Source organism: Lampetra planeri, chromosome 43 (assembly GCF_965212315.1).
Source record: "Lampetra planeri chromosome 43, kcLamPlan1.2.h2, whole genome shotgun sequence".
Lineage (NCBI taxonomy): Eukaryota > Metazoa > Chordata > Hyperoartia > Petromyzontiformes > Petromyzontidae > Lampetra > Lampetra planeri.
The window spans coordinates 643,760-670,984 of NC_136149.1; the positions used below are offsets into that span (position 1 = coordinate 643,760).

The 27,225-nt window shown below is 51.2% G+C and overlaps 1 protein-coding gene across 1 annotated transcript; it reads left to right on the forward strand.

Annotated features, from left to right (window-relative positions):
- The first annotated feature begins 2,825 nt into the window (after positions 1-2,825).
- Positions 2,826-23,943, forward strand: LOC144732542 (interleukin-5 receptor subunit alpha-like). Its single transcript, XM_078613966.1, has 11 exons — positions 2,826-3,093; positions 11,389-11,474; positions 12,462-12,625; positions 13,345-13,534; positions 14,124-14,247; positions 14,896-15,092; positions 15,352-15,497; positions 16,249-16,396; positions 18,621-18,735; positions 20,621-20,705; positions 21,460-23,943. Exons 2-11 carry the CDS (start codon positions 11,399-11,401, stop codon positions 21,562-21,564), a joined length of 1,350 nt encoding a protein of 449 aa, XP_078470092.1. The 5' UTR covers positions 2,826-3,093; positions 11,389-11,398; the 3' UTR covers positions 21,565-23,943.
- The last annotated feature ends 3,282 nt before the right edge of the window (positions 23,944-27,225 follow it).

A 27,225-nucleotide genomic window follows, 5' to 3' on the forward strand; every position in this document is an offset into this window, starting at 1 on the left:
TCGAACGCGGGTGGCAATCACTGGGCCACGGCTCCACCCCCCCGAATGAAATTGACAGTCTGCAAATTAAACAATAAATAATTGTTACATTCTGCAAGCGTTACCAATGTGAGCTCAACGAATTGACTACAGGACGTGTCTCTCGTAGCGTGAATGATACGTTAACTCAATGTCCCGTTGTATCGTCGCGTTGAGCGCCCAGGATAAAGTCGATTAGACTGCCCAAGAAATCAAATCTCTCACTGCTCAAATATCAAATATGTAATGAGACAGTCGCTGATCTTTATTGGTGGCCCTGCGTCACGGGCGGAAATTCCACATTCCCATGGTGGGGGTGGGGGAGGGGCAGTCTCTACGTTCGGCAATCACTTTTGAGAAGTGAATAACTATTGATGATGAATGATGATGATACTACTATTAAAGTAACAACAAGAAATTCATGTGAATCACCCAGAATCCGCCCGATGGCTCCAGATCCTGGGACACTAAAGCGAGATTGACTTTGGAGACTGCATGAGCGCGCGATCATCCTGCACAGCGGGTTGCTGTGGGGGCTGTGCGGAGGTCATCGCAAGGGACGATTGTACAACAGCACTCCGATGCTATATGTCCGCCTCTATTTAATATATTTTAAAGGATCTACACACAGCAGATCATAGATGAAATTCTCCATCCGGGCTGCTTCCAAAATGACCTGACGGTCCCGGGTCGATCCAGCAAAACCGCTACAAAGGATGTCACCAGTCCGGCCATCGTGACACACTCGTGGTCGTGTTGACACAAAGAGCAGAGCAGTTCGTGCCAAGGTTCCTACACTATCACGTGATGTCTTCGAGATTGGGAGTGGTACGGACGGTAAAGCAAATACGGTAACTTGTAACCGCAGGTTATTTATTTTGTCTTATTTGTATGTTTATTTACACCAATTTCATGAAGTAACATATATTTTTTAAATGTATACCATGTCTTGCAAGAGTATGTTGTTTTAAATGGTGACGATGTGGCGATTATCCGGCGTTTGTGAAAATCCGGCGCACCCTTCCCATCCGAAGCCGCCGGATAATCGATTATCTACTGTACAGCATATAATCGATTATCTAATATACTGTATGTAATCGATTCTCCACTGCATTGCATATAATCGAGTCTCCGATGTACTGTATATAATCTATTATCTACTGTATTGTATATAATCGATGACATACTGTAGTATATATAATCAAAACTGTACTGTATGGAATTGATTATATTGCATTGTACATCATATATGACACACTATATTGGATACAATCGACTATCTACTGTACTGTATTTAATCGATTATCTACTGTAAATGTATTTTTGTTCCGTTTAAAATTCTAGCTAGCCGGCACATGTGCCCTTAACACTCAAACTCTTTCCTGTCCACCCTCACACTCACACGCTTTGACACTCACCCCCACACACAATCGTACGCACACCCACACACACCCTCCCACGCACACCCTCTCTCACACACCCTCTCTCACACACACGTGCAACCTCACACACACACCTCACACACACACACACACACGTGCAACCTCACACACACACGAACCCTCTCTCACACACACACCTCACACGCACCTTCACACACACACCTCACACACACACACACCTCACACGCACACACTATCGCACACGCTGCACTTTCTCTCTGCGGAAACGTCGTGCGGGGAAATTGTTCTGAGAAGAAGTCCCCGAGGCGGCAGGGGGCCGTCACGTCCCCGCACATTCATCACGATGCCGGTAAGTGCGCGAGTGCGTGCGCGCGTGTGTGCGTGTGTGTGTACGTGTGTGTGTACGTGTGTGCACGTGTGTGTGTGGTGTGTGTACGTGTGTGTGTGTACGTGTGTGCACGTGTGTACGTGTGTGCACGTGTGTATGTACGTGTGTGCACGTGTGTGTACCTGTGTGGGCGTGTGTGTACGCATAGGTGTATGTGCGCGAGTGTGCGCGCGTATGTGTGCACGTGTGTGTGCGTGTGTGTGCGTGTGTGTGCGTGTGTGTGCAAGTGTGTGTGTGCACGTGTGTGCACGTGTGTGCGTGTGTGTGCGTGTGTGTGCGTGTGTGTGCACGTGTGTGCACGTGTGTGCACGTGTGTGCACGTGTGTGCGTGTGTGTGCGTGTGTGTGCACGTGTGTGCGTGTGTGCTCGCTCACAGCACTTGCTCCAAAACCGTTGTCCGGCTATCCCGGGGCATCTTTGTCGTGTGAGCAAATTTTAACGAAGTTCGCGGCGCCTTATTGTCAAGAGATGATGATGATGATGATTCAATTGTCTGGAGTGTCTTATTGTCAAGAGATGATGATGATGATGATTCAATTGTCTGTCCGCAGCGTCCTATTGTCAAGAGATGATGATGATTATGATTCAATTGTCTGGAGTGCCTTATTGTCAAGAGATGATGATGATGATGATTCAATTGTCTGGAGTGTCTTATTGTCAAGAGATGATGATGATGATGATTCAATTGTCTGGAGTGTCTTATTGTCAAGAGATGATGATGATGATTCAATTGTCTGTCCGCAGCGTCCTATTGTCAAGAGATGATGATGATGATGATTCAATTGTCTGGAGTGTCTTATTGTCAAGAGATGATGATGATGATGATTCAATTGTCTGTCCGCAGCGTCTTATTGTCCGGAGAACGGCCGTAGTTGTTAACACGTTGCACGTCAGGGGGGGGGGGGGTTCACAGTATTTTCATCAAACCGACAAAACACATATATAATTAAATAAGTATACATATAATTATTTATTGTTGGGTTTTCCTCCCCGTGTATATATAGAGTAGGCGGCGTTATCGGCGAACAGCAGCACCTGTAGCGATGGCTGTGTCCATCAAGATTGCACGAGAGATGATGATGATGATGATTCACTGCTGCTCAGCGGCATGAGTGTAATGTAGGAAACGCGTGGACTGGCGCTTGTCAGTTCAGTAACCCGACCGCCGTCGCCTCAAATCCCTCCGTGCTGATCGGGACGAGTCTGCCGAGCACCTGAGTTGGAATCCCACACGCCGCCTGTGCGTGGACGACGTGCGCCCTGTCCGCAAGCGCGTCTCGCGAGGTAGGTGGATCTCAAGCGCGTGCGTTGCCTCTGCGTTCCATGACGCGTATTCGCATGCACGCACGTGCCGGTGTTTTGTTATAATTGTACGAGGGCCGTGTTCATGGTCCAAGCCCGTAAGGTGGAGGTCTCAGTCGTGTCTCTGCGCACAACCCACACGGTCCACTCGGTGTTCTTGTAGAGTGAAATTTGACGGACGCTGTCTTTCCGACAGCCCTGTTCTTCACCTGAGGACGACTGCTTGCGTTGTGACCGAAACGTCGTGAGAATTGTATTTTATTATGTTTTATTTTTATTATTTTATTATTTCCCATCTACGTAACTTTACCGAAAGAACCACGAAGATGAAATTTGAGTTTTCAAGTCCATACGGCGTGCAGCCGTTGCAATACGGCCGCATATTTGTGCGTCTATTTGCGTGTCTCCCGTGTGATGGGACTATGCAGGATGAACGTCGAGATGCATAGGGGCGCTGGGTGACAAATACGGTCTGAGTTGGTGTGTAATGGACAATGCCTCTCTTCAGGAGCTGCTGGAGGTTTATGTTTTGCACAAAGCCAGAGTGCGAGTTTTTAACGCACCGCGTTGTTTAAAGTGCCTGGTCTGGAGATGGAATCGAACCTGCGCACTCTGGGTTGCAGGTCCACCGTGCCGACCATGACACCACTGTCGCAGCTCCGCCAGTTGCTCAGATTCACATGTTGTGTTTTTCGCTAGATATTTCTGTATGTGCATCAAACCGGTAACCGTTATTTTCTTCCAATACGGTTACCGCTAATACGAAGATACGCTGTAACCTGCCCCTGTGTGCTACGTGCGCAGTCTTGTGGGTAGCCGTGCTGGAAGTGACTGATCGCCGCAAGGCGTTATTGCCCCCCGAGAACCGAGTTCAATTCCTGACCCATGACGAACTGCGCCTCGCCATCCACTGCTGAAGGTCTTCCCCCAAGCCTCTGCGATGTAGCCATTCACCGCGAGCTTTCTCCCTGCGTGCCAGCCGATGTCATCGCTCCATCTCCCCTCGGAACGCGTTCCAGGAGGACGTCCACTGATTGGCGGCGTTGTGGACCTCGCCGCCTCGGTCACCGCGAGCGTTCAGGGGCTCGATGTCTGCTGCTGGCCACGAGGAGAGGGCCTCAGGAGAGGGAGAGAGTTCGCGTCGTGTCGCTCTTCCTCGTCGGCGGAATGAGAGCAGACCGCTGTGCTTTACTGAATGGTCCATAGCTCTGGTGGCACGGTAGCGATCGCATAGTGGCTCGCTTTAACGCATCTCCGTGGGTCACTTCGTGAGTCTCTCTGTGAGTCTCTCTGTGTTTGTGTGTTTATATCGAGTTACTATGTGGTCCATAGTTGCACCGGCGTGGCTCGTCGAATGTTTCTCGATGTCTCTCCGTGGCTCTCGATGCGTCTCCGTGTCCCTACGGGTTGACTGCACGCTGCATAGTTTGGGTCGCATGGCCACACTCGCGCTCCTGTGACTTGGATCTTGAATTGTCCATTCGCGAAGGAGATGCGGTGCAGCGCCGTCTCCCCGCTGATCTTCCCACCGGTGTCTGTGAGGTTGGATGTCAAAGCCAGGCGGTGCGCAATGTTTGAGTCTCGAACGTTTGGCCGGAGGTTATGAAGTTTTCTCTTAGGTTATCAAAATGAGAAACCAGGGCATTGGTGTAAACCCTTTGAGCCATAATAGGTGCTCGCCAATAGCCTAAATATCGCTAAGCGCGTTATCTGCACTAACACGGAGTGTATCGCTGTACCATGCTGACATGTACAGTGCAACCTCGTGGGGTTTGCGGTTTCTATCCGCACAGGAACACGCTCAACGGCTCGATTCTTCGCGCCGATAGCCCGAATGGACTGTCAAATAGTGTACGTTAACATTGAGTCACAGCTCCGATAAACTATGACGTGCCCGCATCGCAGCCCACGTACACCGTTATATTTGAGCGCGCATTTTAATAAAATAAAAATATATATTTATAAGGAACGAAACGAGAGGATTTCTCCACAAATCTGGCTGTCGCCTGATGAAGCGATTTGTAATTACTGGCGAAACGTCGTGCTCAGATTGTAAATGTTGTGGCTTGGCTCTCCAACACACAACGGTGTGCTGTACTAGTACACTACACACTAGTGCTGTACTAGTACACTACACTACACTATACACTACACTACACACTAGTGCTGTACTAGTACACTACACTACACTATACACTACACTACACACTAGTGCTGTACTAGTACACTACACTATACACTACACTACACACTAGTGCTGTACTAGTACACTACACTATACACTACACTACACACTAGTGCTGTACTAGTACACTACACTATACACTACACTCTACACTACTATACACTACACACTAGTGCTGTACTAGTACACTACACTACACTATACACTACACTACACACTAGTGCTGTACTAGTACACTACACTATACACTACACTATACACTATACTATACACTACACTATACACTACACTATACTATACACTACACTATACACTACACACTAGTGCTGTACTAGTACACTACACTACACTATACACTACACTACACACTAGTGCTGTACTAGTACACTACACTATACACTACTATACACTACACTACACACTAGTGCTGTACTAGTACACTACACTATACACTACTATACACTACACTATACACTACACTACACACTAGTGCTGTATGAGTGACGAATTGGTACGTTCTGTTTACGTGACAACCCTTACTAGTTGGCTGTGTCGGGTGGTGGCGGGTTTAACGACACATTTATATATTTACGCGATCCAACCCCCCAAACAACCCTCTATTATGGTTGAATCCACCTGTTGAGTGTTTTTATCATCATCATCATCATTGTTATTTGTAATACCCACTTGCACGTGTGTGGGTTTTTACTTTGGGGTTCTTCGATTTCCTCCCACAAGCTAAAACACCCAGCCACGGCAATTCCCGGCATCCCGACACGAGAGCGCCTCTGGCAAGCGGCGCATCTGGGAAGCCAACCTGGCGACACTTGACGTCAAGCCGCAATGTTCGTGTGTTTGTGGAACTTCTTTCGCGCCGTACGTAGCCAACAGCCGACAGCGCTGATCAGAGGCGGGGAGACAAAGGCAATGGGGAGGGGGGGCTGTGACATCAGTGGCGGGGAGACAAAGGCGGTGGGGAGGGGGGGTCTCCACACCTGACCTTGCCATGGCATTATCGGTCTCTGGCGTCTGCCACGTGCTGGTAACGGCAGCATGGTGGTCCTGGCAGACGCGGGGAGCAAAGCGAGCGAGTTGGTGGCCACACTTTGTAACGACTCCGAGCAAGAGGGAGGAGGACCTGTGAGACGGCGCTATTGTTGTTGTTATTGATATTGTTGTTATTGTTGTTGTTATTGTTGTTGCTGCTGCTGCCATTGTCCTTTGTGGTTGGAGACGGCGCCGCTGTTGATGGTGGCGCCGTCTTGGCGAGCCACTTCTGGCCGTGAAGGCCGACGCGCGAGTCTCGGTCCCTCCCGCAGTGCTGGCGCCCGTGGCTGGATTGGAGGGTTGGGGCTGTTGGCCTGTTGAGGCCCGGAGTTGTCAGCGTGGCCTGGGAAGAGAAGTGAGCGTGGCCTGGAGCGGCGTTGTGCCGCCGTGGGAAGGGAGCGATGGCCGAGGCTGACGCCGGAGTGGGAGCCAAAGGCGGCGGGAGTCGCCGGGGAGTTGGGCCACCGTGGGGATGGCGGCAGCTTGGGGAGAGGCCTTCATCCAGCGGCGGATAGATCGTGGCCAATGATGCCATGAAGATGTTAGCCTGCTAACGATGTATCCATCAACTTGACCTCTGTGGACTAAGCAAGCCCCCCCCCCCCTCTCCTTCACGTCTCTGTTGCACTCTCAATACCCGGGGGGTTGCGTCGAGGCCGCGCCCGTCGCGTGCGACCTCGAGTCTCGCGGCGTTGCAGGGAGACCCGCAGGGGCAGGGAGACCCGCAGGGGCAGGGAGACCCGCAGGGGCAGGGAGACCCGCAGGGGCAGCTGGTCCCTTGCGGGTGAAATGCGCCTGACGAACGTCAATGATGATGATGATCTAAGCGCGTGCAGGAATCACTTCCCAGTGAAACTGACGTGACTCGGCTTGTTCTGCGTCGCTGTCGCTAAACTTGTGGCTGTGGGCTGCGTGGGCGCGCGTGCTGCATCCAACCAGCCTTGGGATATCATCAACCCACGCGCTCTCTGGCCGGACAGGTCCAAGATCTGCCGCACCGCGCACGCTGTCGCCTGATGCTGGAAGCAACAAACACAATCGGGCAGCTGAAGGTGCTGCAGGTCGCCGCCACGGATGTGCCGGTGCTGCTGCTGTTGCTCCTTCTCAGAGTTTGAGGGGCTGTAGCACCGCGTGCCACGCCTCGCTGCCCGGTGACCTGTGACGAGATCGGGTGCGAGTCGCTTTCACTGGATCGAGAACTGCGGAACGGGGCGCAGCGACCCGACGGGAGGCTTTCTATGCCCGCGTTGTTGCAAGCGGCACGGGGTGGCAGCGTGCTGGTGGTGGTGGTAGCACTCGCGCCGCGCACCAAGAAGGAGACCTGGGTCCGATTCACAACTCAGGCACCGTTCTAGATGGGGGTGTGTATGTTCTCCCCCTGTTTTGCGTGGGTTGATTTCTCCGGGTTTTCAAGTTTCCTTCCCTAGGTGTAACAAAAAATCACACGTACAATGTAACTGGTACTGGTGAAAGATCTTAACGTTGAAGAACTACCTGCAAATTACTCAATTAGGATTACACAGCAGCAGCAGCAGTAGCAGCAGCATCAGAAGCAGCAGCAGCAGCATCACCGCCCCCCTACTGCGAAGAGCGTGGCAGGACCCCCCTGGAAAGCAGTCTTGAGACTCGGCTGAGGCTTCCCGCGGGTAAGCAAGCGGAGCAATAACAACATCATAATGTGATGCATTCAAATGGCATCCGCAAGATCGTGCAATTTAAACAATTAAAACTTCTTAACACGTGGGTCTTCACAGCCTATGTTATGATTCAGAATTGAGTTTATTCTTAGGCCACGTGATGACCTGCGCGCTTTGTCTGGTGAAACCTGCTCATTCTGACTTCCTGGAGCAGGACCTGAAGATCCTTGGCACAGTTTCGTAATTTTAATTTGCTGCTAATTCTGGTTGTGACATTTGTCCTCAACATTACCGCCGAGTTCAAACAATGACAACTGGCGCACTGCGATGCTTGCACACCAAGCGCCCATTTAATATGTTTGGCGATGTCGGGTGGTGGAGGGTCATCACGACATCTACTTTGACAAGATCATTACCGTGCCAAAGCCCAAACCATTCATTGAATGAATTTCAACCTGCGCTCATCACACACATTTTTCAATCTCCCCACTGCCTCCCTAATCCAATCCCATATCCATTTCAAGATCGCACTCGCCGTCTTCAATATTGTTTCTTGTGTTTAGTTTGTTGTCCTTTCCCCGCACCTCCAATTGCCACGGTTGACTACGTACGGTGCGAAAGAAGTTCAACAAACTATACATTCCTTCTCCGTGGACTTGCCCGTGTGCCTGCATCTCAACTCACCCTCCAGCGATCCGTTGTGCTGAAGCCCCAAGTGAACCGCGTCCAGTGGGAGGTCGCTCATTCTCCTCCGCTGCCCCCACAGCCACCCGTGCTGTCGAGGCTGAAGGGCCTGGCCCTTCTCCTCTGTCCATGGCTGAGGGCGACTGCCTCTTTGTCGCGATTACATGAATGTGGCCGTCGTGTCTGTGCGGCGTCGTGAGATGCAGGTGCATGGAGCTGCGCTGGCAATGTCCACTGCGATTTCAACACAAAGCTCGCCGCGCTCATACAGGCGGGTGAACAGCACGCCAGTAGTGGATACGTCGTGGAAATTCAACACTTCAAGCTGAACGAGTTGTTCTCGACTCCACGTGGGTCAGAGTGTATTGGCAAATGCGATAATGCGAGAATTGTATTTACCCGGAAAGAGACTCGCAGAGTCTAAAAGACACAGATCCGGAAGGGTTCATGCATTGGGGATGTTGCAAACGCGAGGAAACCGAAGTGCCCAGAGAAAACCCACACTTATGAGAGTGTAACAATCAAAGTTGCACACACACATGCACCAATCCACAATGGCCATTGTGGTGAAGTATGGTCAAACAACCTTTGCGATCAACGTGGCATGGAGAGGCCTACACCCACGAGTCGATTGTAAAGCATCTGTCATTGTTTTAAATGTTACACGAGAAAGAGACGAGTATTCGTACAAGGGGATTCATATCCCAAGCCTGACACGTGCTTGGAACTCAGCGCCGATTTAGGAATCGCTCGCCGTGGCCGGGAATCGAGCTCGGGTCGCCAGATAATCACTGCACCACCACTTTCACATTGTTCATTCGTCACAGTCTGTGATTTCATTCCGATGATCTGTGCTCTGGTGGGGGGGCGGGGGTGATATCACGGGCGCGTGGCCCGCGGTTTCGTGGAACAACAAAATCCGAGAAATATTCAAAATAGCGCGGACGTGACCCCTGGAGGAGCGAGCCGCGTGAGATGCAAATAGCCCGGCACCCCCCTCGTGGCACCCCCCTCGTGCCCCCCCCCCCTCGTGCCTCCCCCCCCCCTCCTGCCCGGCTCGCACAATCGCCAACTTCTTCGTGGACACGGGAAATATTTCAGGTTGACATTTTGGACAGACATTTTCATTTAGTGCACTGATTATATATATTTTTGCCGAGATATCTGTGATCTATTCCTTTTTCACGGATATGAATGCCTGTCAACCCATACGGTTGAGCCATATGCGTGTGCAGGGAAATTTAGTTTGCAGGCCCATAAGGCGCACAGCCGTTTCAATTCGGGCAACAAAACAAAAACACGCTTCCGTCTGTTTGTGTTTCTCGCTCGCGATGGGACTTTGTAGGATGAACGTTGGGATTTGCAAGGGGCACGGGGTGACCAACAAGGTCTGACTTGGTCTGTGATGAGGCAGGGCGCTGACAAGGGGTTGACAGCTATGGATCTGTGATTCTTAAATAACATTTTTGCTCCGTTTTTTACGATTCGGTTATTTTATTTATGCGCAAACAGTGAATAGCTGCACTAATTCTGTTTCTCCAGCGGCTCCGGCTGCTTTGGTGACGTCTATGTGGCCTGGGTGGATAAATAATGGCAAAGAAAGTGACAGACATCCTGAAGTCTCTAGAGCCATCGGCGGAAAGAGAACACCGAGTGATTGTATCGTGAATAAAATACAGCTCTAAGGACGACGATGAGATCAGCTTCGGGGCGCAGATGTTTGACGGGCAGTCTTTATCGACCGCGGGACCTTGACAGATGGCAATGGCACGGGAAAGCCTCCCAGCAGTCAATTATTCATGGCTGATGATGCCGATGATGATGATATCTGCTGTGTAAGAGGATGTGAGAGAATAAAAAAAACCAATCCCTTCTGCCACTTTGCAAACTCGTGTCACCGACGAGCAAGGTGGAGTTGGGCGCGGTGGAGGGGTGGATAATAGGGGAGAGTGTTGTGGATAATAGGGGAGAGTGTTGTGGATAATAGGGGAGAGAGTTGTGGATAATAGGGGAGAGTATTGTGGGTAATAGGGGAGAGTGTTGTGGGTAATAGGGGAGAGTGTTGTGGGTAATAGGGGAGAGTATTGTGGATAATAGGGGAGAGTATTGTGGATAATAGGGGAGAGAGTTGTGGATAATAGGGGAGAGAGTTGTGGATAATAGGGGAGATTTGTGGATAATAGGGGAGAGTGTTGTGGGTAATAGGGGAGAGTGTTGTGGGTAATAGGGGAGTGTTGTGGGTAATAGGGGAGAGTGTTGTGGATAATAGGGGAGATTTAGGGATAATAGGGGAAAGTGTTGTGGATAATAGGGGAGAGAGTTGTGGGTAATAGGGGAGAGAATTGTGGGTAATATGGGAGAGAGTTGTGGGTAATAGGGGAAAGTGTTGTGGATAATAGGGCAGAGTGTTGTGGGTAATAGGGGAGAGTGTAATTCGTGTGAGTGGGAGGCAGGTAGTTGCGTGTGTGCGTGTGTGACTAAGAGCGGAAGCAGTGTGGCAACGCAGGTAGAATGTCACTGTGGAATGAGTCACGCTGTGGGGGTGCAGCCCACCCACGAAGTTAGTACCACGTGCGAGCCAGACGCAGAATAAAAACAATGTTCAGATAAAGAAAATTTGGTAAATAAAAACTAAAAAGCCAACCGTACTGGGAGCGCGTGTTCGCCTGGACATGGACTTCATTTGTGACCGGCGTCGTCCCCTGGACGTCTGTGTCGTCTCAGCGCTGCCGGGATGAAGCCGCCTTCCTGCCGCCTGTGCGTGGCCCTCCTGCTCCTGGGCGCCGTGAGCCCTTGCCGACCCGAGCCCGGTAAGAGGAGCTTCACTGTCATCGTCACCATCGCCATCGTCGTCGTCAACACCACGCGCGTCCTCTGAGCTCGCGGGTCAGAAAACGAGAACACCAAGAAGAGCATTTTTCTTCAAATTCTGGACAAAACAAATTGATAAGCCGCAATGCGTTTGAATTCGAAACGGTGGTCATTAATACGTGACGTCACGAGACAGGGTTTTAATTATCTGCTTGTGGCTTGGGAGCCGCAGGTTGCTGACCGCCTCCTGCCTTAGCTACTTGTCCCATACTCATCAACCTCATCATTGCTCCCACACGTCTGGCTACACAATCATCATCGTCACAATCACCGTCGCCATCGTCTTACATCCTCCACCATCATCATCGTCACCATCACTGTGGTCATCGTCTTACATCCCCCACCATCATCATCATCATCGTCACCATCACTGTGGTCGTCGTCTTACATCCTCCACCATCATCATCGTCACCATCACCGTCGCCATCGTCTTACATCCCCCACCATCATCTATCGTTGTCGACCTCCGTCTAGCAGCGACCACATTAGCGACGCCAGCCGCATCACGGCGCCCTCGTTTCATCGCCACCGCCGCCACCACCACGACGATCAGCGCTGTCAGCGCTAATCTTACTCATTGTTTTAGAGACGTCAATATCTTGACGTCCAATTTGAGAACGCAGTGTGCGGTTACAGAGAGCAAGGGGGGAAACAAACACGTAGGAGAGGCAGTACAACGTGGGAAGGTAGCTGGCCTGGTGAGGGTTAGCATCATTGAGATGACTAGTTCTAGTGACTGGCTGGGTGAGAGTGACTGAGATGACTAGTTCTAGTGACTGGCTGGGTGAGAGTGACTGAGATGACTAGTTCTAGTGACTGGCTGGGTGAGAGTGACTGAGATGACTAGTTCTAGTGACTGGCTGGGTGAGAGTGACTGAGATGACTAGTTCTAGTGACTGGCTGATCCTCTCGTTGTTATCGCTCAGACCTGAAGCCACCGTCCCAGGTTCGTCTCAAGGCCTACGTGGAGGGCATCCGGCTGCCCGTGCGATGGAACCCCGCGCCTCGGCAGGAGAACCCCGCCCGCAGTCTGCTCTACCAGCTCCGCCTGTGCTCGCATGTCGAGAAGGACGCGAGGCCTCAGTGTGAGGTTGGTCGGCCTGAGAACCGGGGAAATCGACAGCATGGGTTGGGGGCCCTGTCATTCCCATGGGCCCAATCTCTCCCTCTCTCCGTCTCTACGGGCCGTGTTACTTTGTCAACGATATCAGCGATCGGGGCCTTTCTTCAATTTAGCGCTGTGCATGAGACTTACTCAAGAACTTTGCTTTAGATTATCTTCCCAGTTGCATCCAAGTGTTCGAATTGCTCCTGGTGTAACTTACAGCGCTCTTTGCCAGCTTCTTCTTGTGCCGATCTTCCAAGTCGAAGCACATTCGTACGTCGTCTCTTTTTTCTAAATAGAGTTCGAACGAAGCTGATATCACGTAACTATTTCTGAGATCAAGTGATACCTCTAAACAAACTACGCGTGTCAACGTTCAGTCATGGAGCTCGCGAAACATCTCAATATAGGGCCACAGAGCTTGTTGGTGCCGATTCTGGCTGCCTTCCCCGCTTGTCTGTGGTTTCCCGCGTCTCTGTTAAAAAAACTGCGTGCGTTACAATTTGCACGATTGTCGCCGATATATATTTGTATTTTATTATTATGACTTCAACTCGTGTGCAGGAGCGAGATGGACTGTTCCTGTGTTTGCGAGAGCGTGAGAGACACCGACCGCTTGGGGAAGCCTCAAGCTAGCAGCGGATAGATGCCGACGAGGATCTTGCGCGTCTGACCGTCGTCTGTGCGCGCGCGACGCTCCGCAGGGATCTTGCGTCTGCCAGCAGAAGCAGAAGGGGAGCAAAGTGTTGGGCTGGCCGGATCGGGAGGTGACCGTGTCCGTGCGTTCCGTGGCCTACGCCGACGACGCCGACGACGGCGCGTGCCCTTGCCCCTCGCTGGACACCGCGGGCAACGCCAGCGCGTGGACAGAGCCCATCACCAAGCCTCCAGTCGGTAGGACCCACCGGCGCAAACGCAAATCTCACTCGGGAATTGGCTCGGCTTGAAGTCACACCGGTGTGTCCGTGAAGGTGCGGTCCGCCGGTGGTAACACATTAAACCTCAAACAGACAGATCTCGCTTAGCGCTCAAGATACGTTCCTGGGGAAGTGAGCGCGAATCAAATGGACGCTTAACGAGGTCGTGATGCAGGCCCGTGTAGTACTCCAATCCCCCGCCAAATCTGCAGCTCGGCGAAGGCTTCCTGCGTCTCGTGCCGTGAGTCTGTTGCCGTGACCTGTGCCAAGTGGTACGGATAGCCGCTCGATGTGTGTGTTGTTGTAAATTCACGATGTGCCTAAGTGTGTATGTTGGACATCTTTCGCACTGGACGTAGCCGACCTGCTCGTCGGGGGTGCGGGGGGAGGACAAGAAACTAAACACAAAAATAAGTTGGCGGTGGGTTCACGGCACATTTATATTTACGCGATATAACCCAAAAAAACTTGTCTTATGAATATTGGTTGCAAAAGCCTACCACGTGTTAAACTTTCCGCAACAGTCTGTTTGAAGCGACACGGGGTATCTGCGTGTGTGCGTGCAGGCGAGCCCGGCACGGCGGCCCGTGACGTCTCGTGCGTCTACCGAGACATGGAGGCGTTGGAGTGCCGCTGGAGAACCGGGGAGAAAGCTCCCCCGGGCACCAGCTACTCCCTCTACTACGCCGTGTGAGTTTCCCGCACGCTGACGACGGCTCGTGGCCTCATGGTTACCAGAAGCGGATTTAGGAACTTCCCAAGTGGGAGGTGGGGTGGGAGAGGCAGTCACAAAATGCCAGTTTTTCATCAATAGCCCCTGACGTTTCTTGAAAAACAGAATCAACGTATTTCCCCCGCGGTGAATCTGAATAGAGACACACATTTATGGGCCTTCGAGGGGAAGGGTGGTGCTGGTGGTGGTGATGGGGGCAGTTAATGCTGCCACCATCCACCCTCTTGCCTCCGCCACTGAATGCCGAGCGCGTCGGACTCGCAATCCAGAGGGCGCGGGTCGATCCCAGATCCCGGCGCCGGTGGCCAGAGAGGTCCACCCTCCGCTGCCTCTACCCACCCAGCAGCGCGAATGGGCGCAGCGCGGCCGACCCAGGGGCTGCGTGCGTTGGGGGTATCGCCCACCTCCTCCAAGACGCCCGGGCCGGCGTGGAGGAGGTGGGCGAGTGCCCTCTGGTGGAGGTCATTCCGCCGGGAGTGGCGTTAGCAATCTGCACGGCTGCAGCTCGTGCCGTGGGGTCTCCGTGCCCTTGGATGGTGGTGAAGACGCGACGATGACGATGACGCAATAGCTCCCAAGACGTAACGACTGCGATGTCATTGCAGGTACTTGGACGAGCCCCTCCTCTGGACGAGGTGTGGGGACGACGAGGGGATGCCCCCGGGCACGCCGCGTTGCGTCAGCAGCAGCATCGTGGAGTGGGACAGAGACGCCAACAGCTTCGCGATCCTCGTCAACGGCACCCTGCCCGGCGGAGAGGCGGCTCGGCCCAGCCTGCTCCTCATCACCCCCTTGGAGAAAAGTACGATCGCAGCGCCACGCTTCATCATCACCAGCATCACCAGTCAGCCATGATCAGTCCACTGCTGGATGACCCCGCGCTGCGTGCGACCTCCAACAGAGCCACGTGACCCCGAGCGACCATCTGTGCCCCCCCCGTCCCCTCCCCCCCGTCCCCTCCCTCCGTCCCCCCCCCCTCCCCCCGTCCCCCCCGTCCCCCCGCCCCCTCCCCCGTCCCCTCCCTCCCGTCCCGTCCCCTCCCCCCGCCCCCTCCCCCGTAGTCTCGCCGAGTGCTCCGCGGGGTCTCCGCGCCTCCGTGCTCAGCCCGTCGAGCCTCGTGTTCGTCTGGGACCCTCCCAGCAGCACGCGGCTGCTCAGCTTCGTCAAGTACCGTGCGCGCCTCGTCACCCCCCGCGCGGGACGAGAGGTGCGAGGTGCCGTCACGAGTCCAGACGATCGCGTCTCGTGGCACAGCAGGGGCTGGTTCCGATGCCCGACTTGGGCGCCCTTCCTGTGCATGTCCTCTGCCCCGCTGTGCAGTGTGTGAGTGAGTGAGCGAGTGAGTGAGTGCAGGTGGTGTGTGTGTGTCCCCTGTTCTATCGTGTGAGTGTGTGAGCGAGTGCAGAGTGACAATGTTCTCTCGGTGTTCCCCGCGAGCATGTGAGCATGTGAGTGGAGTGTAAATGTTCTCCCAGGTGAGCATGTGAGAATGTGAGTGAGTGGGGTGGAAATGTCCTCCCCCTGATCTGCATAGGGTTTCTCCGCGGTTCTCCAGTTTGCTCTCATAGCAAGCAAAACATTAAATGTAACTGGAATGAGCCAGAACATTCCAGTGCTGAAAAAGTAATCACTGCGCATAACCCAATTTGCATTACACGTAGCAGCAACATTGCCACCCCCACACTGCAAACACTCGGCAGGACCCTTCTTGAAAGAGCCTTGAGACTGTGACATTTTTATTTGTAAGCAACAGAAACAGTAACAATGTTTGTCATCCATCGGTTACGGTCGCCACATTGTCCACAGAACAAACCGGGACATGTTTCTCAGCCGGCGTAGGACCGATCAAACGGGTGCGGCGCTATCCCTGCGTGTTCGTCACCGCCCCACCGTCGCTGGATGATAACACCGCCGCTGCTGCCGCCGCTGCTGCTGCTGTTCACGTGTGCCGCTCACAGCCCCAGGTGCTGGCTGACACCTTGATAGAGAAGAGGACCGCGCTGGACCTGGTCGTGGACCCAGGGCTTCCCTACCGCGTGTCCGTCCGAGCCATCCCCATCTACTCCGAGAACTTGAGCAGTCCCTGGTCGCACTTGGATTACTCGCGTGAGGCACTCGTACACGCGGGCACCTGTGTGTCCGTACACCTGCAGAGTCGCACACCTGTTTACCTGCGTGTCCATTGTCGGCGTCGGCAGTCCTTCGGGGTCCGAGGATGACGTCCACCAGATTTAGCGATGGCTCTCGAGGCGGCTGAGGAGTCCAACTGTGGATCCGCAGATCTTGGGCACTGGGGGTGCCACGCGGCCCCAGATGGAAGTGGAATCCGCAGTGCCGGGTTGCTTTCCTTTCCCTCTCTGATTGGTGGCGGTGATCCGCTTCGGCATCGAGACGCCGCGTCTCCAAGCGGGCCGTGGCCCGCGGGATGCGGCGCCGCCACCGCCAGGCGGTCGGCAGCCTGCTGCTGCTGCTCCTCCTCCTCCCGGTGTTGGAGGATGATTTTTGCGCGCATCAGGGAGGACTCGAGGGTATTCTTGAACCGCTTCCTTCGTCCCTCCACTGGGCAGCTCGGAGAAAATGATCTGGCGGCGAAGGCGGTTCTCAGGCATGCGGATGCAGTGGCCGGTCCGTCGGAGTTGTTTTTCTTCAAAGTATCGCTGCAGTGCTGGTGGTGTCAGCCTGCAGGAGGACACTCGCAGCGGTGCAGCGCCTTCCCACTCGGTCCCCGGGATTTGACGGAGGCGGCGCCGATGGAAGCGCTCGAGCGCAGTGACGTGGCGCCGGTCGGCAGTCCACGCTCCGCTGCACAAGAGGAGCATCGCGATGACAACTGCCCGGTAAAGTGGGAGCTTTGTCGTCAAGCGGAGATCTTTGTTGTCGAAGACGGCGCTGGCGCAGTCTGTGGAAGGCGGCGCTGGCGCTCTGGACTCGGTGTTGAATCTCCTCATCGACAGTGGCCGTTTGGGAGAGATGACTCCCGAGGAAAGAGAAACACTCCACGTGTTCAAGCGAAATACACCACGTGATCAGGTGAAATACACCACGTGATCAAGGGCCTCTCCATCGACGTAGATAGTCAGGGGACGTTGGGCTGGTGGAGGACCTTGGTTTTGTTGGTGTTCAAGGCTAAGCCAAGTCTCTAGTACGCAGAGTGCAACACGCCGAGGGTCACCTGGACGTCATGCGCAGAGCGACCACCGCGCAATCTGCAGGTCGTGGATGCCCTTTGCGGTCAGCTCCTTCTTCGTCTTCTTTGCCCGAAAACGTCCGAGGTTGAGGAGCTTCCCGTCCAGGCGGAACTGGATGCTGATGCCAGATGGAAGGCGACCGTGGACGAGGAGGGTGACCACGACCCTATAGATGGTGAATCAGGTGGTGGGGGAGAGGGGCGATCATGCAACCCTGTCGGACACCCATTCGGACCTGAAAGGCATCGGTTTCAGATCCCCCACTCAGCACAGTGGCAGTCGCGTCGCCGTGCAGGAGCCGCAGGACGGCGACACACTCCTCTGGACATCCAAGACGTTGGAGGACACTCCAAAGGGCTCCCCGGTTGAGGGAGTCAAATGCCTTGGTTAGTAGGTCGAAGAATGTCAAGAACAGTTCTTGATGCCGCTCTCGACACTTTTCTTGAATCTGTCGGGTAGCCAAGGCCACATTTGCAGTGCCCCGGGATGGTGGGAACCCGCACTGCGTCTCCGACAGGACCTGCTCAGCGACAGGGCTCAGACAATTGAGCCGGATGCGGGCCAGCATCGTTCCTGCTATGGACCAGAGGGAGATCCCCCTGTCGTCTCCACAGCAAGACCCCTTCTTGGAGATTGTTACTATGTGTGTCCACACACCTGTACACTCACACACCTGTCTGTGTGTGTGTCCACACACCTGTACACTCACACACCTGTGTGTGTGTGTGTCCACACACCTGTACACTCACACACCTATACATTTACACACCTGTCTGTGTGTGCGTCCACACACCTGTACACTCACACACCTGTCTATGTATGTGTGTGTCCACACACCTGTACACTCACACACCTGTACACTCGCACACCTGTACACTCGCACACCTGTACAAAGGTGGCCTGACGTTGTGTTGTCGTTCTGGCCTTAATAGGTGCTCGCTAACAGCAATTGCCCCAAGAGTCTGCTGAAGGATATGCGGGGGTGGGGTTCTTTGTCTTTATTTCCATAGGCGAGTGGTGCTGGCCACGCGATCCCCTCGTGTCACGTGTTGGGCCGTCATTTGTGCTCACTGGCAGCACTTGTCCCAACGGTCTGTTGAGGCTGTATGGGTGACCTGTGTCTTTGTCTTTATTGTGTGTAGCCAAGGAGAAGTCCCCGTACTCAGGACCCCCACCCGTGGCTCCGCTCGTCATCGCGTTCGGCGCGGTTCTCGCCGTCATCACCGCCATCTCCTTCCTCGTGTGGCGCTGGCCCCGGTAACAAAACCACCGGCATAATTGTCACCGTCACCGACACCTTCTCTGCCATCAGCATGATTACCGCTGCCGCTGGGGGTCCCCGTGGATGGACTGCCGCACGGCAATGGAATGGATGAGATGGGATGCAAGAAGCCGCTGTCAGTTGCTGAGGCATTCCAGAAAGCGCCAGTGCACACAGAGATCGAGGATGATCAATTTATAATAAGAATAATGTCCTTTATCCAGCAAAGCCTCGCCGAGTCTCCAGATGGTTTCCCATGCGGGTTCTGCATTGGGATGTTTGTCCAATTGTTTTGGTCTCGAGTTTGTTTTTCAATTGTGGGAGGAAACTGGAAGTAGCTGGAGAAAATCCGCCACGCACACATGGGGGTAAAACTCAAAAGGTCGGCACAGATCGGTCAGGAACCCACTTGCTGTACTGCTGTCTCTGATCCACCTTGCAATCTCGTGGATGTAGGTGTTCCACAGCACACAGTGATCCTGCATGATCCATTAATCCCACTTTAAAAGCGATGGGTCACAGGCCACCACCATTCCCTTCAGCGTCACCATCTTCTTTACCCTTGGCTCATCTTTGCTTATGTTTGAGTAAAAAAGATGCGTGCATCACGGTGTGAAAATGTTACATTGTAAGATTGACCTTCAAAGGTGTGATCTAAGATCTCTGAAGACCTGGGTTTGAATCCGGGCACCCGCCTCTGAGTAAACTGGCTACTTGTGTGCAGTGAGTTGATGTTCTCAGCACAGACAAAAATAATCACGGTAAAAATGGCAATGTGCTTAGTTTGGCATCATTTTAGATCTGAGAATTTAAAAGATCAATGAGTTTGCCTCATGCGACCGACATGCTTGTTGGTGGCATGGCGAGTGGGGGAATTCTGATTCTTACTCTGTCGGGCAGCGCTCACTTGAAGGGGTCTCAGAACTAGTTCTGCCATGCCCGTCCCTGCGGCCCATCCTCGAGCAGCATGAGCGGTGGCACCGCGACAGAGAGCCGAATGGACACTCCTCACGTGACCAGCAGCACCAGCAGCAGCAGCAGCAGCGCAGACGGGAGAGAGCAGTGGGAGAGGAAATTACGACGGAATAATCTCGATTTTAAAAATTCGATAGTTCACATTTAACCGCATTTTATAAAAAGCCGCATATCTGTAAAAGGAAACAAACTTGTAGCTCTGTGGCAGGAAATGAACTTCCTTTTATTATAAAAGCCATTTCTTGTGTTTGTGTTAAAGTAAATTTACATCGCGCCAAGCGCAAAGGAAGCGGACGCCACAAGCGACGCAGCGCGAGTCTCGGTACAACCCTGTGACGTCACCTCCCGGTGACGTCACCTCCCTGTGACGTCACCTCCCTGTGACGTCTCCTCCCTGTGACGTCACCTCCCTGTGACGTCACCTCCCACCGCCCACTTTTGCCTATCCCATCGGGCCTCCAGATTGAACTCTGTAGCAGTGGTGTTTTATTATTATTATTATTTAGTTATGGTGATTATTATATTGTTATGGTGATGATGATTACACTTGTTCACTAAGGAAAGCCTGAGTCTCAAGGTTATCTTTCAGGAAGGTCCTGTCAAGTTTTGACAGTGGTGGGGGGGGGTTGATAAGTTTCCCATCTCGTAATTTGTGGTGTGGATTTTTTGTTATTTTAAACGAGGGAAGTTTGGACCGTGACGCCGGCACAACGATGGGGATCGTCCATGTGAATTGATGCGTCGTCACATGCCCAATTGTCCACACACACACACACGTGTATGTGTGTGTGTGTTTGTAATTGACGACAGATGAATACATCTGCTATCAATTGGCCTGGCACAGTCAGTCACGACTGGCCGTTGTGCTGCATGTTGCATGTGTACGCGTGTGTGCGTGTCTTGCAGCATGAAGGTTCGAGTGTGGCCGGATATTCCCGATCCTGCTGGGCCATTGGATGCTTTTCTCAAGAGAAACATTGATCCCGTTAAGGTGCGCGATGCAATTCCCTTCACGTGCCCTTTATAATCATAATATAAACTTGCAACGCGTCGCCACCGCTGCACCGAGATCGCCCGCTCACTCGCTCGCTCGCATAGAAAGGACGACTCAGAGGCATCACAGACGAGCGGGAAGGCAACCACGCGGTGGAGCCAGTACCAACAATTGCCCAACTTCTGCGGTCCTATATACATTAAGCTGTTATTGGCCAATCATTTTGATTCTTGCTTAAGGGCACTTTGTTCCGCAGCTGAATGCCAATGTCGAGGTTTGGCGTTGCCGGCCACGACGAGAGGGCTTCAGGAGAGAGTTTGTGTCGTTTGCCTGCTCCTCCTCTTCCTTTGAAGGAGCGCAGACGGCAGTGGGGTTGACTATATGGTTGACTATATGGTTGACTATAAGGTTGACTTCACGGTTGACTATATGGTGGACTAGACGGTGGACTATATGGTTGACTTTATGGTTGACTATATGATTGACTATATGGTGGACTATATGGTGGACTATATGGTTGACTATATGGTGGACTATATGGTGCACTATATGGTTGACTATATGGTTGACTCTATGGTGGACTATATGGTGGACTATATGGTTGACTTCATGGTTGACTCTATGGTCCAAGTTTGGGTTGCGTGGCCACAATGCCAACACCGTGGCTCGCGTCTCTGATGTCCCAGTCGTGAAAGAGGCGATGTCCGTGCTGACGCGGCTCTCCCCCCGTGTGCCGCCGCTGGTGCTGCAGGCAGCCGCCTGCGCGCCCCGCCTGGAGGCGCAGGACCCCTACAGCCTGGTGGAGGAGCTCGACTCGCCCCAACTGCCGCAGCCACGAGCCCCCCACCCTCAATAGACCAATGAGCGCAACATACAAATATTATTTCGAAGTGTATATACGAAACGTAAAGTGAGATTGCATTTGCTTCCCACGCACAGGTGTGCCGAGGCACGTGACATTGAGTTGTTGGCAGCAATGACTTTCACACAATACCACCTTGAAAACGCGTCCCGTAGTGATATAACTGATACACGTGCACAGCATTCGTTAATCCACCGCTGGATGAAGGCCTCCCCGTGCTGCGCCGGTCGTGGGGACTTTGAGACCATACTTCTCCACGCTGGTTCAGTGCGGTTTGGTGAATGTGGGCGGGGCAAGGAGACGGTTCAGATGCCACTTGCCACTGATGTTTGCCGTGAGCCCTGCGTGTATTTGATGTTGTCTTCGTAGTTTGGCGACGGGGTATGCGCCGCACCGCAGAAGCTCGTGTGTCTGTGTGGGGTCAGCTGTCCGTCCCCCGCATCTAGCAACGTTTGGCTACGTACGGTGCGAAAAAAGTTCAACGCGCGGTACAGCGTACGTGTCGTGCATCGAAGAAAGGCCTTGTAAGGCGGGCAGCGAAACACAACGACAGGCCCCACACATCGTCACCGACAGCGACACGCACACGGTGGCCATAGAGGGGTTAGTCCAAGCTGACTGGGTTCAGTGTCCTGTCAATATTTAGACGACGCCTGTTTTACCCAGGAACAGCCTCGCCGAGTCACAAGGATCTTCTTTTTGGGAGGGTCCTGCCAAGTTGTGGCAGTCGTGACCCCTACACGGGTCACGTGAAGCACTGCGATGGGTGGTGTGGACACTGTGAACCTGGAGGAACGCCCACGACAAACGAACAGGTGGTGAGCAGACAAACTACACGCAGGAAGGTGCCCGAGTCGGGAATAGAACCGAGGGGCATCTTGCCGTGAGTGTTAACCACTGTGCCACCCCGCCACCAGTTTAAAAAAAACACAAAAAGTTCCGCAGCGAAGACTCAGAAGGGCTCTTGACGTTTTATTTTTTACAATTTTTGCTGACCACGTGTCGGAAATGTGCCACAATAGCTGGCGTCATGGCGATCACAGATTACAAATGCACCTCCCCTGGCTATCAGGCCAGCCAGGCATGCTCGGAAATCATTTGCATACCATGCAGCAGGTTATAGAGCGTAGTAACATGAAGCAATGTGCAACAATGACTTTCCTGTTTTCACTTGAAAAATAACGTATCCCCATTTTTGGGATCTATTCCTGTAGTCAGGTTCCTCCACTTTTTTCCTGGAATTTACGTCAAGAGATACCAAGAACTGCACAACGCGAACTGCTGCATGCACGCAGACTACAACTTAGACTTGAAAGGCTTAAACAATGCAAACGAGATGTCAAAAGCGAAGACGCGTTAATACCATCTATTGTACAGCCTGAATAGTCACTGTTTATATGCCTGCTCCGTGTATCCTCATAAGAGAATGTTTGTTATCATCACAGCACTTACATTTTGAAAATAATATATAACTTTAAATATGTATTCTTAAAATGGGGACATGGTTTCAGCAACGTGGGTTCAAGTAAGGGAAGCACACCGATCATGGGGACGCACAGGGGCTGTTACTTCAACAGTAACCATGATTAGATGATGATGAGTTTTGGATGCTGCTGGGGCTCGCAGTGATGTACACAATCACAACAACAACAATCCGTCACCAGCACCGCTTCAACGATAGGTGACGTGGCGGACAACGGCCCTTCACGTGCTGTGTGCTGAAGGGTCGTTGCCTGAAACGTCGCCTATTATAAATCAACCGGAAGGGTTCATCTCCTAGTTTCTGCTGAGGGCTTTGTGGGCCTGCGGGCTACAATTGTAACCAGCGAAGCCGAACGTAAGGTGAGGAGGCTTCATAGGTTAGAATTCGTCAAAGCTAAGCATCAAATTAATAAACATTAAGGAATACATTTTTTCTCTCTCTCAAAAACAACGTTAAAACATTCTTAATACACCATTGGAACCTCATTTGCCAGTAAAAATATGATAATTGTTTTTTTACCCTTCTGTCTGGCGTCATCTGGTCCAACCCATGTGAGACTAGGCTCTAAGGAAAGCTGTCTCGTGTGTGGACCAATCAACTTCAAGGACAGTGCACATTATCAGAGTTATGTTTTTTGTTTGCATTATGACTGCAGGTATTGTGGTCTATGTAAACATGACTCCTTGTAAAAAAGGTGTCAGTTTTGTTGCCAGATAGAAGGGTAAAAAAACAATTATAACATTCTTAATGTTAGAATATGCGGCAAAACAGTCCCCGTGTACTATTAAATTGATAGACCAAGCGTGTAACGTGCACAGTACTGGAGATGACAATTTTACCAAAATTGACGCAAAGTGTTTTTTGTTAATAAATATAAATGTTTACAATTATCTTCTTACCTTTTCTTCGTCCTTCCTCTGCTTAAGTGAAACTCAGGAACTTTCTACGACGACGTTGCACGGTTCAAACGTCGACTGTTCAAATGTGTTCAGTCGCGTTGGGAATTGGGTCGCAAATGAAAATTCTGCGTCGTAAATCGAGCCGTGCTCGGTCTTCAACAAACGTCGTGAATCGAGCCGCGGTGGCCTTGCACAGATCTCGTGAATGGCGTCACGGCGGCATTGCATAGACGACTAAATCCAGTCGCGATGCCCTGATATCGGCGTTAATGCGCGTCGCAAATCGGGCTGTCGTAAATAGGATGTAATGTTTTCCAAAGGTTAAATAAAATTGTTTTATACTCACATTTTAAATATACTGTGCTTAATTGAAAATTAATATTTCACGAATGTTCTGCGCTAAAAAAAATGGGCTTGAAAAAAATCCGGGCGGAGTAATAATGATGATGATGATGAATCATACAACTGTATGAAGCGAAGACTAACTCACGCTTGCTCCATTGTAGCATGATGCACTTGTAAGGGCGGTGCTATTGATGTACGCGCTGAGTTGTGGTGCTGCTTCAATTGTCGTTATATTTGTGTCACTTTACAGCATCTTGTCAATCAGTCTACTGCTTGATGAAGGCCTTGCCCATAAACCTGTCAATCATGGGAGTTGCTTGACCATACATCACCGCACTCGTATGTGCGGGGTCGCCGTGAGGTGGGATGCGGCACTGAGTCAGACTTGACTCGCCACTGATGTTGGCCGTTGCTAGGACTCGAACTGCGGCCGCTGGGTGCATTGTGCGGCGCGTGGACCACTTGCACCGCCATGTCGGAGGTTTAAACGACCGAATTAATGTTAGTTCGAGGAAAGTAATCATAGGGGTAACCAAGGAATCCGATTGTTTACACTGATAATATGAAACACAGTACGTCCTTTAGTACATTACTGTACTTCCGAAGTGCCAAGTAATTGTTTGGAAACCGATTACATTTCACTCAGATGTTTATTTATTTATTAGTAGCTTTTGAGCAGCGCTTGCAAGAAGGCTTCTAGCAATGGCGTTGTGTGTGTATTAGACACAACAATGGCGTTGTGTGTGTATTAGACACAACAATGGCGTTGTGTGTGTATTAGACACAACAATGGCGTTGTGTGCGTATTAGACACAACAATGGCGTTGTGTGTGTATTAGACACAACAATGGCGTTGTGTGTGTATTAGACACAACAATGGCGTTGTGTGTGTATTATACACAACAATGGCGTTGTGTGTGTATTAGACACAACAATGGCGTTGTGTGTTTACTAGACACAACAATGGCGTTGTGTGTTTACTAGACACAACAATGGCGTTGTGTGTGTATTAGACACAACAATGGAGTTGTGTGTGTATTAGACACAACAATGGCGTTGTGTGTGTATTAGACACAACGATGGCGTTGTGTGTGTATTAGACACAACAATGGCGTTGTGTGTGTATTAGACACAACAATGGCGTTGTGTGTTTACTAGACACAACAATGGCGTTGTGTGTTTACTAGACACAACAATGGCGTTGTGTGTGTATTAGACACAACAATGGAGTTGTGTGTGTATTAGACACAACGATGGCGTTGTGTGTGTATTAGACACAACAATGGCGTTGTGTGTGTATTAGACACAACAATGGAGTTGTGTGTGTATTAGACACAACGATGGCGTTGTGTGTGTATTAGACACAACAATGGCGTTGTGTGTGTATTAGACACAACAATGGAATTGTGTGTGTATTAGACACAACAATGGCGGTGTGTGTGTATTAGACACAACAATGGAGTTGTGTGTGTATTAGACACAACAATGGCGTTGTGTGTGTATTAGACACAACAATGGAGTTGTGTGTGTATTAGACACAACAATGGAGTTGTGTGTGTATTAGACACAACAATGGCGGTGTGTGTGTATTAGACACAACAATGGAGTTGTGTGTGTATTAGACACAACAATGGAGTTGTGTGTGTATTAGACACAACAATGGCGTTGTGTGTGTATTAGACACAACAATGGAGTTGTGTGTGTATTAGACACAACGATGGCGTTGTGTGTGTATTAGACACAACAATGGCGGTGTGTGTGTATTAGACACAACAATGGAGTTGTGTGTGTATTAGACACAACAATGGAGTTGTGTGTGTATTAGACACAACAATGGCGTTGTGTGTGTATTAGACACAACAATGGAGTTGTGTGTGTATTAGACACAACAATGGCGTTGTGTGTGTATTAGACACAACAATGGCGGTGTGTGTGTATTAGACACAACAATGGAGTTGTGTGTGTATTAGACACAACAATGGAGTTGTGTTTGTATTAGACACAACAATGGCGTTGTGTGTGTATTAGACACAACAATGGAGTTGTGTGTGTATTAGACACAACGATGGCGTTGTGTGTGTATTAGACACAACGATGGCGTTGTGTGTGTATTAGACACAACAATGGAGTTGTGTGTGTATTAGACACAACAATGGAGTTGTGTGTGTATTAGACACAACAATGGAGTTGTGTGTGTATTAGACACAACAATGGAGTTGTGTGTGTATTAGACACAACAATGGAGTTGTGTGTGTATTAGACACAACAATGGCGTTGTGTGTGTATTAGACACAACAATGGCGTTGTGTGTGTATTAGACACAACAATGGAGTTGTGTGTGTATTAGACACAACAATGGCGTTGTGTGTGTATTAGACACAACAATGGCGTTGTGTGTTTACTAGACACAACAATGGCGTTGTGTGTGTATTAGACACAACAATGGCGGTGTGTGTTTACTAGACACAACGATGGCGTTGTGTGTGTATTAGACACAACAATGGCGGTGTGTGTTTACTAGACACAACAATGGCGTTGTGTGTGTATTAGACACAACAATGGCGTTGTGTGTTTACTAGACACAACGATGGCGTTGTGTGTGTATTAGACACAACAATGGCGTTGTGTGTGTATTAGACACAACAATGGCGTTGTGTGTGTATTAGACACAACAATGGCGTTGTGTGTGTATTAGACACAACAATGGCGTTGTGTGTTTATTAGACACAACGATGGCGTTGTGTGTGTATTAGACACAACAATGGAGTTGTGTGTGTATTAGACACAACAATGGAGTTGTGTGTGTATTAGACACAACAATGGAGTTGTGTGTGTATTAGACACAACAATGGAGTTGTGTGTGTATTAGACACAACAATGGCGTTGTGTGTGTATTAGACACAACAATGGCGTTGTGTGTGTATTAGA

Excerpts from the sequence above, each read along its gene's own strand:
- LOC144732542 (XM_078613966.1), top strand. The coding sequence starts at position 11,399 with ATGAAGCCGCCTTCCTGCCGCCTGTGCGTGGCCCTCCTGCTCCTGGGC. Across the intron at positions 15,093-15,351 it reads CATCACCCCCTTGGAGAAAA|TCTCGCCGAGTGCTCCGCGG; the intron begins GTACGATCGCAG and ends CCTCCCCCGTAG. Across the intron at positions 15,498-16,248 it reads CCCCCCGCGCGGGACGAGAG|CCCCAGGTGCTGGCTGACAC; the intron begins GTGCGAGGTGCC and ends TGCCGCTCACAG.